This window comes from Bos indicus x Bos taurus, chromosome 23, assembly GCF_003369695.1.
Source record: "Bos indicus x Bos taurus breed Angus x Brahman F1 hybrid chromosome 23, Bos_hybrid_MaternalHap_v2.0, whole genome shotgun sequence".
NCBI lineage: Eukaryota > Metazoa > Chordata > Mammalia > Artiodactyla > Bovidae > Bos > Bos indicus x Bos taurus.
Window position 1 is genome coordinate 30,026,900 of NC_040098.1, and position 17,539 is coordinate 30,044,438.

Below are 17,539 nucleotides of genomic sequence, written 5' to 3' on the forward strand. Positions count from 1 at the left end.
CTAAGGTCAACCAGCCAGTTAGTTTCTGGGTTGGGATTCTAGTCCCTGTTTTAGTTTGAAGCTGTTGAGGACATGTGAAATGTGAAAACTCCTGCCTCAAAGGAGGAGAACAAACTTTTCACTTACCTTCAGTTAGATAAAAATCTCTTTTGCTGCCAATGATGACAAAACTCTTAACTGGTGCCTAGCTTTCTTTTCAAGGGGAAAACCTAAAGTAAAGAGGAATGGACATCCTTGAATGGGCAGTAGGTGTCTGATCACAATACAGATTGTTAATACTTACTGCTAGGCACTTTTCTAAGTGTATGCACATGTCATATGTTGCAGTTGATTCATACTAGCTCTTGATTGTTCGGAGAGGGAGATGGCACCCCACTCCAGTACTCTTGCCTGGAAAATCCCATGGACGGAGGAGCCTGGTAGGCTGCAGTCCATGGGGTCGCTAAGAGTTGGACACGACTGAGTGACTTCACTTTCACTTTTCACTTTCATGCATTGGAGAAGGAAATGGCAACCCACTCCAGTGTTCTTGCCTGGAGAATCCCAGGGATGGCAGAGCCTGGGGGGCTGCCGTCTATGGGGTTACACAGAATCGGACACGACTGAAGCGACTTAGCAGCAGCAGCAGCTCTTGATTGTTAAAATTTCAGGAATTTTGTGAGACACATGCTAAACTATTGGTAGCTTGAGTCAGCCATGGCAGCCATATTTACATAATGGAAACTGGCAACACTTCAATTTAGGGCTCTGTCTCCCCACAGCCCAGCTGGTTGTTAAACCTTTGCCAGCACATCTCTGATTGTCCTTACCACAGTTCTGTGTGTTATTTTCCTTTTGGTGGTGGTGGTGGTTTAGTCACTGAGTAAGATGAGAAAATTGAAACTAAGAATATTTAAATAGCTTGTGCTCCCTCTGGGCAGCACATATACTAAAATTAAAATGATACAGAGAAGATTAGCATGGCCCCTGCTCAAGAATGTTTAAATAACTTTACTCAGACAATGTAGTTAGTAAGCTGATATTTGAATCTAAGTAGTGGGTTGTAGAACCCACTCCAGTATTCTTGCCTGGAGAATCCCCATGGATAGATCAGCCTAGGGGGCTACCATCCATGGGGTAGTAAAAAGTTGAACATGACTGAGCGACTAAGCACAGCATAGTGGGTTGTAGGGGCTCCCCTGCTGGTGCTAGTGGTAAAGAACCAGATGAGGGTTGAATTCTTGGGTTGGGAAGATCCCCTGGAGGAGGGGATGGCAACCCACTCCAGTATTTTTGCCTGGAGAATCCCATGGACAGAGGAGCCTGACAGGCTACAGTCCATAGGGTCACAAAAAGTCAGATAAGACTGAAGTGACTTAGCACACACTCATGCAGTGGGTTGCAGAGACTGCGCCCCAACCACAGCCCTGAGCATCTCTGGAGGGAAGGTGAGGTCAATGGAGTGGAGGTCAGAGTTACCTATGCTGTGGAGCTCCTTGGGAGTGAAATGGCAAAAGAATCTTCTCCCTCTGTCTGCAGGAGCTGTTAACCTGTTTTTGTGGGAAGGGAGGTTAAGGATTGACACTGGTGTGGTGGTGGAGGGAGGAGTCCCAGTACGCCCATCCCATGGAGAGGTAGCACTCATTACTGTGCTAAGACCCTGGGGCTCACAGTTTACAGGCAACTAGCTAGATATTCCTTCGGGGGAATATCTAGAGGAGATGCTTCAGCAATAGTCATCCCTGTGGGAGGTAAAAAGGTTACCAACCGATTCTGTCAATAGGGAGAACTAAGTGATCTCTCCTTTTCTCCACCTCCAGAGAGTCCCCCCAGGCTTCCAGATAGTCCTTTCAAGCCTCTGATTCATCAATTCAGGATCCCATTTTTATTTTTTTGGCTCTACCTGAGGTCTTAGTTGCTGTGGGCAGGCTTTTCTCTAGTTGTGATGTCAGGGTTTCATAGCATGTGGGTTCTTAACTCCCTGAACAGAGATTGAACCAGCATCCCCTGCATTGGAAGGTGGATTCTCAACCTCGGGACCATCAGGGAAGTCCCAGGATGCCATGTTTATTTTATTTTTAAAGATTAATCGGTTAATTTTATTTTTGGGTGGCTATGCTAGGGCTTTTTCTGGTTGCAGCCAGTGGGAGTTACTCTCTGGTTGTGGTGCTTGGGCATGTGGGATCTTCCAGGACCAGGGATCAGACCCCCGTCTCCTGCATTGGCACGTGGTTTCTTAACCACTGAACCATGAGGGAAGTCCTTGCCTGCTTTTTAAAGTTCTCTACTTCTTCCTTTTCCATTTCAGTCTTTTTGAGTCAGAGCACACTGTGACACAGAATTATAAAAGCCTAGGGTTGGAAGAGCACTAAGCGTTCAGTCTAACCCTCATATGATGTAGCTGCATCATTATCACGCCCCTCCCCCATCAGAGCAGGGCTTATGGAGTTCTCTAATAAATGGCATCCTGGCCCAGTCCAGATCTCAATGGATCTGTTAGGTGCATGGACCTACCCAGTAGTCATCATTGAAGACCCTGAATATATAACTGGAATGTACGTACTTGGTAGAATCTCTACAACTGCCCTTTGGTCTTTGGAGTAAGAGAGGTGGGAGTGGATGGGAGATGTGGAGTGTGGGGCACCCACGTTGGAAGGGCTGTGAGAAGGCGACCATCAGGCTGGGTTAGGGCTGTGGGACTGCTGAGGGCTCGTGTCTTCTGGGCACACAGCTGGGACAGGGCAACACGGGATGTCCTCATACCTTCTCCCTGGACCAGTGCAACCACTGGACCCAGAGAGAGAAGCCCTTTCTCCTGCAGTTCCTCCCGAACCCTCTGAAGAAGCTTAATGTCCTCCTCACTGTAAAGGAGAAATCTTGAAAGGAATTCTGTCCATTAATGCATAACAGTTACTGAAGCTGAATTTGGAGCTGAGTCAATATATTGGTAACTGGTATGCATCTACAAATAAAATAAATATAAGTGTGCAATGTCCTTACTTTTAAAAAAATTTAATATTTTTATACTTTTGACTGGGCTGTGTGGCTTGTGGGATCTTACTTCCCAGAACAGGGATTGGCCCTGCATCCTCAGCAGTGAAAGCACAGAGTCCTAACTACTGGGCCACGAGGGAATTCCCTACTGTCCTTCCTTTTAAAAATACTGCCAGCATAGGGACCTCCTTGGTGGTCCAGACTTTGCCTTCCAATGCAAGGGGTGTGAGTTGAAAACATCAATCAGAAGCAATATTGTAACAAATTCAATAAAAGCCTTAAAAACAAACAAGAATAAAGACATCAATCAAAATGTTTTTAAAGGGTACTGCCAGCACATTATTTATACATTTGCACACCTCATTTTGTTCATTTGCTAAATGATCTTCTTAGTTTCTTATGTGGCCTTTGGTTAACTCCTAGAGGTTCTGAAATGGTTGTTTCTATTTTGTCCAAATTTATTAATTTGTTTTGAGAAGAAGATTTGCTAGAACCTCTCATCTATGCATTCTGCCTCCACTGAATTTCTATTCTAACCATCAGTAAATAAAAATCCAAAGTAGGTTTGGGTTTGGGTTTGGTTTGCATTTCTAAAGCATTATTTTTTCTATTCTATTAATAGTGTGTTTTCAAAGCACTTTCTCACATTCTCTCATGAGACTTTCCTTCTAGAAGGAAAGGAAGCATCTTCCCCAGGGAGGACTCGATGGGTGGATTGATTTGGTCAAGGCCACTCCATCATCCTGGGGCCAGATGGGAGGTTCATGGGCTGATGTGCTACTTACTTCATCTCCTTAACCTGTTAGAATTCCCACAGTCTAATTCTACTCCTTGTCTGATTTATTTTTATATTGCTAGAGAATAAACAGGGTCTTCTCAGGTGGCTCAGTAGTAAAGAACCAATGCAGGAGATGTGGGTTCGATCCCTGGGTAGGGAAGATCCCCTGGAGAAGGAAATGACAACCCACTCCAGTATTCTTGCCTGGGAAATCCCATGGACAGAGGAGCCTGGCAGGCTACAGTCCATAGGGTCACAAAAGAGTCAGGCATGACTTAGCAACTAAGCAACAAAAACTACAGAGAATATATAAGCTGAGAATATTCTGTCTTTAAGAGAATTTTACTTTTTTAGGACACAGAGCAAGAGAATCCATTCTGATGCTGCATTCGTAGCCAAGCACGTGTGAAAACTCCTGAGGAAAAAAAATGTTTTTGATCAGGAATGAAGGCAGCTGGGGAGTCCGGGTCTGTTCTGTCTCTGGGAGGGAGGTCATATCACACAGGAAGGGAGGAGCAAAGGGGGATGACCAGGATCCTAGGCTTTTTTTCACATTTCTTTAAAGGGCAGCATTTCCCTGAACTCTGGCCCTCACTGGGTAGGAAATCCCCTGGGTTAGTCTTTCTCGGAAGAAGCCCATGTTTCCCCCTGTAACAGCTGCAGGCTGTAAACCCCCAGCTCCAGTGGGCAGGTTCTCTGTTGTCACTAGGGTCTGGCCAGTCAGGAGCCACATGACACTCAGTGAGGTTGGAGGTGAGGATTTCTATTTGTGAAATCTGTAAGGGGAGGGGAACTTACTTTAACTGACAGGAAGAGGTAACTGACACACCTCTAAAACTCTGTCTTAAAGTATAGTGTATCAATAGATACAGATATGAAACTCGGTTATGTCAACAGTTTCAAAAATGATGGCCTCTGAAGAGACGGATTATTACTCATAGATTTCAAGAGGAGGTGGCCGTGCAGGGCCATGTTAGAAAGCAGCAAAGTTGGTCACAGGAAGAGAGAGGAGCAGAGAACTGTGGACAGGAGGCTTTCATGTGGTTTCAGCAGAAAGGAATGGACAAGACAGAAGAAGGAGGTTGAGAACTAGCTAGTTTGTATAATGTCAGTGGACTCTGACAAAGGGGCTATTTCTAGTTGTCTGGAACCCACCTGGAGAGATTTGGGCAGGTGGATGGTGGCCTGGAGTGTGAGGGCTTGATGAAGGAGGTGGTTGGGGACTGAGCTCTGAGTTGGTTGATTTGCATTTGAAAAGCCATTCTCAGGGTGATCTGTTTACTGTGCAACTGTTGTGCCAGGGCTTTCTCTAGTTGTGGCAGGGGCTGCTCTCTAGTTCCGGTGCACAGGCTTCACATGTGGTGGCTTCTCTTATTGCAGAGCACAGGCTCTAGGTGCCTGGGCTTCAGTAGTTGCAGCACTCAGGGCCAGTAATTGTGGCTTGCTGGCTCTAGGGCACGCAGGTTTCAGAAGCTGCAGCATTGGGGTTCACTAGTTTTGGCTCAAGGACTCTAGAGCCAGCAGGCTTCATTAGTTGCGATTCTCAGGCTCTAGAACAGGGGCTTGCTAGTTGCGGCACCATTGCTTCGAGGCATGCAGAATCTTCCAGGACCAGGGGTTGAATCTGTGTCCCCTGCACTGGCAGGCGAATCCTTATCCACTGTGCCACCAGGGAGGTCCAGGAATGAGCTAGTCTTGGGGCAAGTCCCTCCAGGGCCAACAAAACCCCAGATGTCAAAGCATCAGTTCAGTTCAGTTCAGTCTCTCAGTCGTGTCCGACTCTTTGTGACCCCATGAATCACAGCACGCCAGGCCTCCCTGTCCATCACCATCTCCGAGAGTTCACTCAAACTCACTCGAGTTCACTCGAGTTGGTGATGCCATCCAGCCATCTCATCCTCTGTCGTCCCCTTCTCCTCCTGCCCCCAATCCCTCCCAGCATCAGAGTCTTTTCCAATGAGTCAACTCTTTGCATGAGGTGATCAAAGTACTGGAGTTTCAGCGTTAGCATAAGGAGCAATGGCTGCGCTTTGCTAGAGCAGCCGTGAAGAGATACCCCACGCCCGAGGTAAGAGAAACCCAAGTAAGATGGTAGGTGTTGCAAGAGGGCATCAGAGGGCAGACACACTGAAACCATAATCACAGAAAACTAGTCAATCTAATCACACTAGGACCACAGCCTTGTCTAACTCAATGAAACTAAGCCATGCCCGTGGGGCAACCCAAGATGGGTGGGTCATGGTGGAGAGATCTGACAGAATGTGGTCCACTGGAGAAGGGAATGGCAAACCACTTCAGTATTCTTACCTTGAGAACCCCATGAACAGTATGAAAAGGCAAAATGATAGGATACTGAAAGAGAAACTCCCAATATGCTACTGGAGATCAGTGGAGAAATAACTCCAGAAAGAATGAAGGGATGGAGCAAAAGCAAAAAAAATACCCAGCTGTGGATGTGTCTGGTGATAGAAGCAAGGTCTGATGCTGTAAAGAGCAATATTGCATAGGAACCTGGAATGTCAGGTCCATGAATCAAGGCAAATTGGAAGTGGTCAAACAGGAGATGGCAAGAGTGAATGTCGACATTCTAGGAATCAGCGAACTGAAGTGGACTGGAATGGGTGAATTTAACTCAGATGACCATTATATCTACTACTGCAGGCAGGAATCCCTCAGAAGAAATGGAGTAGCCATCATGGTCAACAAAAGAGTCAGAAATGCAGTACTTGGATGCAATCTCAAAAATGACAGAATGATCTCTGTTTGTTTCCAAGGCAAACCATTCAATATCACAGTAATCCAAGTCTATGCCCCAACCAGGAATGCTGAAGAAGCTGAAGTTGAACGGTTCTATGAAGACCTACAAGACCTTTTAGAACTAACACCCAAAAAAGATGTCCTTTTCATTATAGGGGACTGGAATGCAAAAGTAGGAAGTCAAGAAACACCTGGAGTATCAGGAAAATTTGGCCTTGGAGTACGGAATGAAGCAGGGCAAAGACTGATAGAGTTTTGCCAAGAAAATGCACTGGTCATAACAAACACCCTCTTACAACAACACAAGAGAAGACTCTATACATGGACATCACCAGATGGTCAACACTGAAATCAGATTGATTATATTCTTTGCAGCCAAAGATGGAGAAGCTCTATAGAGTCAGCAAAAACAAGACCAGGAGCTGACTGTGGCTCAGACCATGAACTCCTTATTGCCAAATTCAGACTGAAATTGAAGAAAGTAGGGAAAACCACTAGACCATTCAGGTATGACCTAAATCAAATCCCTTATGATTATACAGTGGAAGTGAGAAATAGATTTAAGGGCCTAGATCTGATAGATAGAGTGCATGATGAACTATGGGATGAGGTTCGTGACATTGTACAGGAGACAGGGATCAAGACCACCCCCATGGAAAAGAAATGCAAAAAAGCAAAATGGCTGTCTGGGGAGGCCTTACAAATAGCTGTGAAAAGAAGAGAAGTGAAAAGCAAAGGAGAAAAGGAAAGATACAAACATCTGAATGCAGAGTTCCAAAGAATAGCAAGAAGAGATAAGAAAGCCTTCTTCAGTGATCATTGCAAAGAAATAGAGGAAAACAACAGAATGGGAAACACTAGAGATCTCTTCAAGAAAATCAGCGATAGCAAAGGAACATTTCATGCAAAGATGAGCTCGATAAAGGACAGAAATGGTATGGACCTAACAGAAGCAGAAGATATGAAGAAGAGGTGGCAAGAATACACAGAAGAACTGTACAAAAAAGATCTTCATAACCCAGATAATCACGATGGTGTGATCACTGACCTAGAGCCAGACATCCTGGAATGTGAAGTCAAGTGGGCCTTAGAAAGCATCACTACAAACAAAGCTAGTGGAGGTGATAGAATTCCAGTTGAGCTATTCCAAATCCTGAAAGATGATGCTATGAAAGTGCTGCGCTCAATATGCCAGCAAATTTGGAAAACTCAGCAGTGGCCACAGGGCTGGAAAAGGTCAGTTTTCATTCCAATTCCAAAGAAAGGCAATGCCAAAGAATGCTCAAACTACCGCACAATTGCACTCATCTCACACACTAGTAAAGTAATGCTCAAAATTCTCCAGGCCAGGCTTCAGCAAAACATGAACCGTGAACTTCCTGATGTTCAAGCTGGTTTTAGCAACGGCAGAAGAACCAGAGACAAAATTGCCAACATCCACTGGATCATGGAAAAAGCAAGAGAGTTCCAGAAAAACATCTATTTCTGCTTTATTGACTATGCCAAAGCCTTTGACTGTGTGGATCACAATAAACTGTGGAAAATTCTGAAAGAGATGGGAATACCAGACCACCTGACCTGCCTCTTGAGAAACCTATATGCAGGTCAGGAAGCAACAGTTAGAACTGGACATGGAAGAACGACGGGTTCCAAATAGGAAAAGGAGTTCGTCAGGGCTGTATATTGTCACCCTGTTTATTTAACTTATATGCAGAGTACATCATGAGAAACACTGGACTGGAAGAAGCACAAGCTGGCATCAAGATTGCTGGGAGAAATATCAATAACCTCAGATATGCAGATGACACCACCCTTATGGCAGAAAGTGAAGAGGAACTAAAAAGCCTCCTGATGAAAGTGAAAGAGTAGAGTGAAAAAGTTGGCTTAAAGCTCAACATTCAGAAAATGAAGATCATGGCATCTGGTCCCATCACTTCATGGGAAATAGATGGGGAAACAGGGGAAACAGTGTCAGATTTTTTTTTTTCTGGGCTCCAAAATCACTGCAGATGGTGACTCCAGCCATGAAATTAAAAGACGCTTACTCCTTGGAAGAAAAGTTATGACCAACCTAGATAGCATATTGAAAAGCAGAGACATTAGTTAGCCAACAAAGGTTTGTCTAGTCAAGGCTATGGTTTTTCCAGTGGTCATGTATGGATGTGAGAGTTGGACTGTGAAGAAGGCTGAGCGCCAAAGAATTGATGCTTTTGAACTGTGGTGTTGGAGAAGACTCTTGAAAGTCCCTTGGACTGCAAGGAGATCCAACCAGTCCTTTCTGAAGGAGATCAGCCCTGCGTGTTCTTTGGAAGGAATGATGCTAAAGCTGAAACTCCAGTACTTTGGCCACATCAGGGGAAGAGTTGACTCATTGGAAAAGACTCTGATGCTGGGAAGGATTGGGGGCAAGAGGAGAAGGGGACGACAGAGGATGAGACGGCTGGATGGCATCACTGACTCGATGGACGTGAGTCTGAGTGAACTCCGGGTGTTGGTGATGGACAGGGAGGCCTGGCGTGCTGCGATTCATGGGGTTGCAAAGAGTCAGACACAACTGAGCCACTGATCTGATCTGATCTTCCAAAGAAATCCCAGGACTGATCTCCTTTAGAATGGACTGGTTGGATCTCCTTGCAGTCCAAGGGACTCTCAAGAGTCTTCTCCAACACCACAGTTCAAAAGCATCAATTCTTTGGTGCTCAGCCTTATTGACAGTCCAACTCTCATATCCGTACATGACCACTGGAAAAACCATAGCCTTGACTAGATGGACCTTTGTTGGCAAAGTAATGTCTCTGCTTTTCAATATGCTATCTAGGTTGGTCATAACTTTTCTTCCAAGGAGTAAGCGTCTTTTAATTTCATGGCTGCAGTCACCATCTGCAGTGATTTTGAAGCCCCCCAAAAATAAAATCTGACACTGTTTCCCCTGTTTCCCCATCTATTTTCCATGAAGTGATGGGACCAGATGCCATGATCTTCGTTTTCTGAATGTTGAGCTTTAAGCCAACTTTTTCACTCTCCTCTTTCACTTTCAAGAGGCTTTTTAGTTCCTCTTCACTTTCTGCCGTAAGAGTGGTGTCCTCTGCATATCTGAGGTTATTGATATTTCTCCTGGCAATCTTGATTCCAGCTTGTGCTTCTTCCAGCCCAGCATTTCTCATGATGTACTCTGCATATAAGTTAAATAAGCAGGGTGACAATATACAGCCTTGACGTACTCCTTTTCCTATTTGGAACCTGTCTGTTGTTCCATGTCCAGTTCTAACTGTTGCTTCCTGACCTGCACATAGGTTTCTCAAGAGGCAGGTCAGGTGGCCTGGTATTCCCATCTCTTTCAGAATTTTCCACAGTTTATTGTGATCAAAGGCTTTGGCATAGTCAATAAAGCAGAAACAGATGTTTTTCTGTCAAAGCATCAAGATATAACAAATGAAAGACATGATTAATATATTCTGCCTGGGAGTGGAGACCTCAGGGGTTTAGTCTTTGCTTTGCTCAACTGTTGAGGCCCTGGCAACCCTGCAGAAGCCTGCAGGCCACGTGGCATCAGCTGATGGGCGTGAGTGTCACCTGAAGGACAGGCTGGTGGGGCCCTGAACACTCATAGTCCTGGGAGAACAGCTCTTGTCTACCTGTCCTCCAGGCTGCATGCTTCCTCCAGGCCCTGTTCCCTGCATTCAGGGGCTGTTCTCTTCCTTCTAGAAAGTATGGGAAAAGTACATGGGGGGGCGGGTCCCAGGGAAGGCCTGCCATCAGGGAAGGCCTAAGCATCACGATGCTTACTCCTGCCTACACATAGACCCCAAACTTCTCCTTGTTTTCACTCATACCAAAGCTCTTTGAAGTTCTCTCTATTCTTTTTTTTTTTTTAAACTCTGTTTCCCCTTTCCAACATACATGTCTCCTGTAACACACACACACACACACAGACACACACACAGACACACACACACGCATACACTGTGACTCACCGTAGCGGATTGGATAGGTATAGGGAAAGCTGTAGACTGGAGAGGTCAAACTTGTCCAAAAAAGAATAAAGAATATCCTCTCAATGAAGGCACATCAAACAGCTTACCTTTAGTTCTCCCTGGAGTCCTTGTCTTTCCCCAGCAACCTCCTGAGCGCCCCCTTTACCTCCTTGTTCCTCAGGCTGTATATGAGGGGATTAAGTAAAGGAGTGCCCACTGCATAGAAGAGACCAAAGAACTTGCCTCTCTTCTGGGCATAAGGATTTTTGGGCTGGAGGTAGACAGCAATGACTAAACTGTAGAATAAGGTGATCACAATGAGATGGGAAGAGCAGGTCCCCAGAGCCTTCCTCCATGCTATGGCCGAGTTAATCCTCAGCACTGCCCGGGCAATGGCACCGTAAGAGATAAGGATGAGGGTAAGTGGCATGACCAAGAAGATGAAACTGGACACAGCTAACTGGATTTCATTGTAGGTGGTGTCTCCACAGGACAGTTGAATTAGAGAAGGGACCTCACACACAAAGTCATCTATCTGCCGATGTGGGCAGAAGGGCAGGCGGAGGGTCGGTGGTGTCTGGACTACCGATTGGACCAGACCCATTACCCAGGCCACGGCCGCCAGCTGCCAGCACAGGCGGGGGTGGATGATGGTGGCATAGTGGAGGGGCTGGCAGACAGCCATGTAGCGGTCAAAGGCCATCACGGTCAGGAGGACACACTCCGTGGTCCCCAGGAACAGGAAGATGAAGAGCTGGACAGAGCAGCCAAGGAAGCTGATGGTCTTCCTTGGGCCCCAGAGGTGGACCAGCATCTGCGGGACACAGCTTGTGGTGAAGCAGAGGTCCAGGAAGGAGAGGTTGGAGAGGAAAAAGTACATCGGGGAGTGGAGCCTGGGGTCCAGCATGGACAGCAGGATGATGAGTGTGTTGCCCACCAGAGTCAGGAGGTAAGAGATTGAGACAACCATGAAGAGGATTCTTTCAAGCCCTGGGTGTTCAGAGAAGCCCAGAAGGAGGAAGTCCACTGGGAAGCTGCGGTTGACCATGGCCTGTTCTTGTCCAGACCTAGAGGGATGAGGGCTGTTTGAGCTGTGTGTTCCCACCTGTCTTATAATAACTCACCTTGGGCACTTGTCAGGTCATACCAGGTGGGCGTTTTTCTTCTGTCGTCACTCACTCAGCCTCTTTCCCAGCACATCGCCATCCAGCAGCTCCTTCTCTTCTCCTGCTCCTCCTGGTCAAATGTGGTCCAGTAAGAGTGAGGAAGCCGTGAATGTGCAGAAGACAGACGGAGACTCACACTGGTATCTCAGACTTACTGAGTGAAGGCAAAAGAAACTGATGTGAAATATGGAATAATTAATTAGTTTTCCTTAATTCACCAATCATTTATTGAACGCCTATTTTGTTCTGAGGACTGTGGTAGTTTTCGATATTCCCTTATGTCAGAAATCATTACCAAAGGAATCATTTTTACTGAGTTTCCTTCCTGAGAGTATCTATGCAGTACTTCCTACTTTGGATGATAAATTTTCTGGATCACTCATGTTTTATCCGCTTTACTTTCATTTGTAGGAGAGCCACCAGAGGCAGAATGTATGAATTAAGGACATTTCTTCTCTGTATGAAGTGACCCCACTATAGAGATATTAACTAAGTTATCTTGTCCCATGAAAAAATTGTGATTGGGACTTCCCTGGTGGTCCAGTGGCTAAGACTCCGAGCTCCCAATACAGGGGGCTAGGGTTCGATACCTGATCAGGGAACCAGATCCCACATACATATCAGACCTGGCACAGACAAATAAATATTTAAAAAATTGTGATTTATTAAACTAAGTACAAGAGCATTTTCTATAACTAAAAACCTGAGGACTTCCCTGGTGGTCAGTGGCTAAGATTTTGAGCTCCTAATGCAGGAGGCCCAGGTTTGATCTCTGGTCAGGGAATTAGATCCCACATGTCACAACTAAAGATCCCACGTGCCACACTAAGACCTCATGCATCCAAATAAATAAATAAATAAATAAATATTTTTTTAAATAAAGCCCTAAGCTCAACTTAACATTACATGCATGTCACAAAATAAGACCAAACAGGCTGCCAGTTGTCTTGCTTTGGAAGTAGAAACATCTATACTAATTGGACCTTGAAATAAGGAAGATGATGTAATTAAAAAATACTTTCCCTTTCAGATAAGATTACATCAAAAGCAAAATATGCTGAGTTGCTATTGAGATATTTAAGTAGAATATAGAATTTGTTGAATGCTTTCTTAATTCTACTCAGTATTTGAGATTTTAAAACTTTCTATATCCAACTCTGAAACTTGCAGAAAATTTCCAAGTCTAAAAATTCTTGTTTATTCTTGATCAATGAATTGTTAGTATTTGCCACTTTTAAATCATTCTATCTTTTCTTTATATACACAGTTATATTTATTCAGAGCTATTGGCAAGTAGGTTGCATACATAATGCTTCTTCACACCTTTATATGTTAACATGTAGTTTCTAATCAAAAGGAAATTCTTTTATGTAAACACAGTACAGCTACTCAATATAGAAAACCCACCATTGGCAAAACATTGACTGTAGCTCATACTCATAATTTTGTTCATACTCATAGTAATGTTTTTTTATAGCAAATTTCCCCATAAAAGATCTGGTGCCTATCACTTATGTGTGACCTTGGTCGTATAGTAGCCTTTCCTTAGCTACTGAAATGAAAACGTCTTCAGGTATAAGGTGATGAGAGAGTCATTTCCTAGGCAGGTTGATAAGGAGTCTAGGGGTCCCCAAGGAGAGAGGGGTCTGGAATTCTCAAGGAGGAAGAAAGGACAAACTTTTTTTCTTTCTCTACATTCCTTAGGATTATATAACAATAATGTATCCTGCCTAAGGACAGTGTCTGGATCAAACCTTCTGGCTGTTATCTTAAAATGTAAATTATGGGAGTAGGTCTGATGAGGTCTTTACAATCTCCAGACATTCTTTGGATTATATAACTTCATTGTTAACACTAGCAAGCGGGTACTCTTTCTGCCCCCTTCTGATGCCTATGTCAGAAGCTTTCTCTATCTCCTTTATACTTTAATAAAACTTTATTACACAAAAGCTCTGAGCGATCAAGCCTCGTCTCTGGCCCGGATTGAATTCTTCTCCTCCGGGGGCCAAGAATCCCGGTGTCTTCGCGTGATTCAACAACAACTTTTCAGTGATGGGTTCAAGTCTCACCAGAAGAAGCAGAGATTGGTGTACAGCTGGCCTCATGCAGTAGTTCAAAAGGGAGGAAAGGCATAGAAAATGTTGAGATCGCCAAGAAATTGAAGGCAAATAAAGCAAAGATGATGGGTGTGTGGGAGAAGGAAGTCTGAACAGTAAGGAGGATTCTGGGCAAGTAAGTCAAGAAAACATCCTGGAGAAGGTGACCCAAATCTTTGCTGTGAAAGACAGTTTGGGTCACAGGTGAGCTCACAAACAATCCTAAAGGAAATGAGTCCTGAATATTCATTGGAAGGACTGATGCTGAAGCTGAAACTCCAATACTTTAGCCACCTGATGCGAAGAACTGACTCATTGGAAAAGACCCTGATGCCGGGAAAGATTGAAGGCAGGAGGAGAAGGGGATGACAGAAGATGAGATGGTTGGATGGTATCACCGACTGGATGGACCTGAGTTTGAGTAAGCTCCAGGAGTTGGTGATGGACAGGGAAGCCTGGCGTGCTGCAGTCAATGGGGTTTCAAAGAGTTGGACATGACTGAGTGACTGAACTGAACTGAGCCCACAGATGGTTGCAAGATGTGGAACCACTCTGGCAGTCAAGGGGCAGAATTGGGGGTCTTCTGAGAAGAGACAATCGTAGGAAACCATTGAGGGGATGTGGTGGCAAGCATGTGGGTAGCTTTGATGGCAGAAAATGTCCCAGAAGCTTTTGAAATGGGATAGGCTTCCATGTTGGCTCAGTGGTAAAGAATCTGTCTGCCAGTGCAGGGGATGCAGGAGATGTGTGTCTGACCCCTGGGTTGGGAAGATCCCCTGGAGGAGGAAATGGCAGCCCACTCCAGTATTCTTGCCTGGAAGATTCCAGAGGAGCCTGGCAGGCTACAGTCCATGGGGTCACCAAAGAGTCAACACGGCTTTGCTACTAAACAACAACAACAACAAAGCATTTCTTCATCACAAAGTCACCATTTTGTGTTAGAAGCTGCATTTCTTCCCCTTTTTGTTAGGACTCCTTTTTATCTTCTTCTCTAGTTCTTCTTCCATCATTACTTTCCCTTTGAGGATAAGATTTGTTCCCTTTAATAACTTTTTTTTTTTTTTTGGTAGCTTGTGGGATATTAGTTCCCTGACCAGGCATTGAATCCATGCAGTGAAAATGTGGAGTCCTAACCACTGGACCACCAGGGAATTCCCAACAATTTGAGTAATAAAGAGTGTATAAAATATGTCTATAAGCTTTACAGGATAATAAAATAAACACATGGCATATCTGCCCCTGACTCAATTTAAGAGCAGAACAAATGTTACCCATAGCTCTGGGTACCTCTCTGATCACATCTGATCACAAAGAGACATCTTCTCTTTGCCCTTTAGGAAGTAATTGGTATTCGGCTTATTTTAAATTTCTTTTGAACTTTATAGTGGTCCTATTGCTTGTATCTCAGCAATTACCCACCAAGTTTTATTTATCCATCAGCTGTAGAATTTCCCATATTCTTATTTTCTTGGCAATGTGTTTCCTTACTCTGTATGTTATTTCTGGATACCTTTAGGTTCTATCTTCCTTTGACTCTCCGTTCCTTCTTTTTGTCTGTTTTTCGTAACAGGTCTTTTCCTCATCCTCTTTCTCTAGGTTCTTCTTTTCTCTTACACCAAGAAAAGCAAACACTACTTCCAGTTCCCATTGATTCCAATATTCATGTGCATGTTTAATCTTTTATCGGTCACCAAAGAGTCAGTCATTTCTAAGAGCTACAAGGTCATGAGATGCAAATTCCACATCCAGTAATGATAATCTCATATTATTTTCATAGTTATCATCTCTTGAGTGTTTCCTAAGCACCAGGCACTATGTTAAAAAAAATTCTCAATATCTGTATTTCACAAAAACCATGAAAAAACTTGTTGATACTATCCCTCATTTATAGAAGAAACAGCTTCAGAAAGGATGAGTAAGTCACCCAAGATGATCCAGCTAGTAAGTGCCAGGGCCAGATTTCTAGACCCTGTTTCATTCATAATATTAATGATGATATATAGTAATGGATGGGCTATAGGAGAAGAATAAATATGTGACTTACCCACAATCAAGTCAGTCTCCTCATTGCCTTGCTGCCAGAGCATCCCCAGGATACGGAGCTTTGGACTGGTTTGAGCCTTCACTTGATCCTCATACTGAAAACTAAAAGCAAATTATGAGAAATACTATATCCTTGAAATTGATTAAAGCTCAGATTTCAGGTAAGGGTAATGATTGCTATGGGTTCCTTCCCCAGTCACTTTGCAAAGCACATCACAGTAGATTGCTCTTTATGACAACTTCAAGAGATGGGCACAATTATTATCTTCTTTTTCGGACACAGAAATGAAAATGAACAGAGGATGAATCCCTTGTTCTGAAAGTGTAGCTAGCAAGCACCACCGCTGAGATTTGAACCCAGGGTGGTGGCTGAGGAGGTCATGTAATAACCACATCCCACCATCACTTTGCTGAGCCTGTGAGGCCAGAGGCAGCCTTTTACTGTGGAGCTTTTTGATAACAAGTTCTCCTCCTCAATCCAGGAAGTTAACTTCTCTTTTAGTGGTACTGGAGGTAAAAAGGGAAGAGTGGTGAGGTGATGAAGGGAGTGATCCCAGGACTCTTATCCCATGAGAGAAACACCTCCTCAATTCTGCCAAGACTGGGGGCCTCGCAATTCACAGCTAATTAGCGACTGCCACTAATCATGGTTAAGAAAAGACAGGAAGATCTAGAGTAAATGTGCCAGAAACATCGCTCCCTTTGGTAAATAGAAAGGTCTCCCTCTGCTCCCCTGTGTCACAGGGGAGTACAAGGGTATTGTTTTCTTTTTACTACCACCTCCTGAGTGTCATGGGCTTCCCTCAGTGGTAAGGAGTCTGCCTGCCAGTGCACGAGCTGCAGGGGATGCGGGTTAAATCTCTGGGTCGGGAAAATCCCCTGGAGAAGGAAATGACAACCTACTCCGGTATTCTTGCCTGGAAAATCCCATGGACAGAGGAGCCTGGTGGGCCACAGGCCATGGGGTCACAAAAGAGTTGGACATGACTTAGCAACCAAACAGCAACAACAAGGGGAACAACAGCATGCCTACTTAAGGACTATTTCACAGCCTCCCTTTCAATTTCATGTGGTTGTAAGATGCTAGGCAATAGGATGTAGGAGAAATCTCTTCTGACCATTTCATGGAGCCTTTTAAAAAATACCACTGAAGCTCTCTGTTCCTGGAATAATGATGTAATGGCCGGAGCACTAGATACCATTTTGGACCACAACAATGTGGACCGTGTCCTAAAAGGTCAGACCCCCTTCAAAGGAAGGGGGTCCTGAGTTGCTTTTTTTTGAACAGAACTACCACATTGGCTCTGAATCTTCTACTTCTGAATTTTGAAGCCACTTATATCTTTACAAAGCCAAATATTTTTAGGTATCTGTTAATAATAACAGAGCTTAATCCTAAATGAAATCTCCAGCTGACAGAAGAAAGTACTAAGCTTGAGGATAGTTAAAGAGCTTGCATAAAAGTAGGAAGCAGAGTCTGAATTTATTCTAGGAAGGCCTGAGAGCTGCAAAGTGGATGTGGGCCACTGGCCCACAGGCCATCCCACACCTCCTAGTGCAGTAACTACTCCGGGTATTTTGTCCATTTAGTCAATTTTCACATGTTGCCATCAGACTAAGATCATGGCTCAGTGACAGTTTTGAGTTGTATATATATATATACATTACATATATTTGGTTTATTTGATTAGATTTGACCAAAAATCTAACCAAAGATTAGATTTGACCTCTGATTTTAGCTAATATTAAATT

General features: G+C 44.2%; 1 protein-coding gene, 1 long non-coding RNA gene and 1 other non-coding gene across 3 annotated transcripts in view; 1 reads left to right on the plus strand and 2 right to left on the minus strand.

Annotated features, from left to right (window-relative positions):
- LOC113881861 overlaps positions 1-17,539 on the minus strand; it is a 26,082-nt gene continuing 8,543 nt past the window's right edge. The window contains exons 2-4 of the long non-coding RNA XR_003508185.1: positions 15,789-15,889; positions 11,607-11,802; positions 1-209 (exon numbers count right to left, since the gene is read on the minus strand). This is a non-coding gene — a long non-coding RNA (uncharacterized LOC113881861). The remainder of the gene's footprint in view (positions 210-11,606; positions 11,803-15,788; positions 15,890-17,539) is intronic.
- Positions 904-1,009, plus strand: LOC113882314. The gene has a single exon (XR_003508331.1). It is a non-coding gene; the product is annotated as a U6 spliceosomal RNA (small nuclear RNA).
- LOC113881858 (olfactory receptor 2H1) lies at positions 9,897-11,566 on the minus strand. Its single transcript, XM_027524989.1, has one exon. The coding sequence runs from the start codon at positions 11,528-11,530 to the stop codon at positions 10,592-10,594; it is 939 nt and encodes a 312-aa protein (XP_027380790.1). The 5' UTR covers positions 11,531-11,566; the 3' UTR covers positions 9,897-10,591.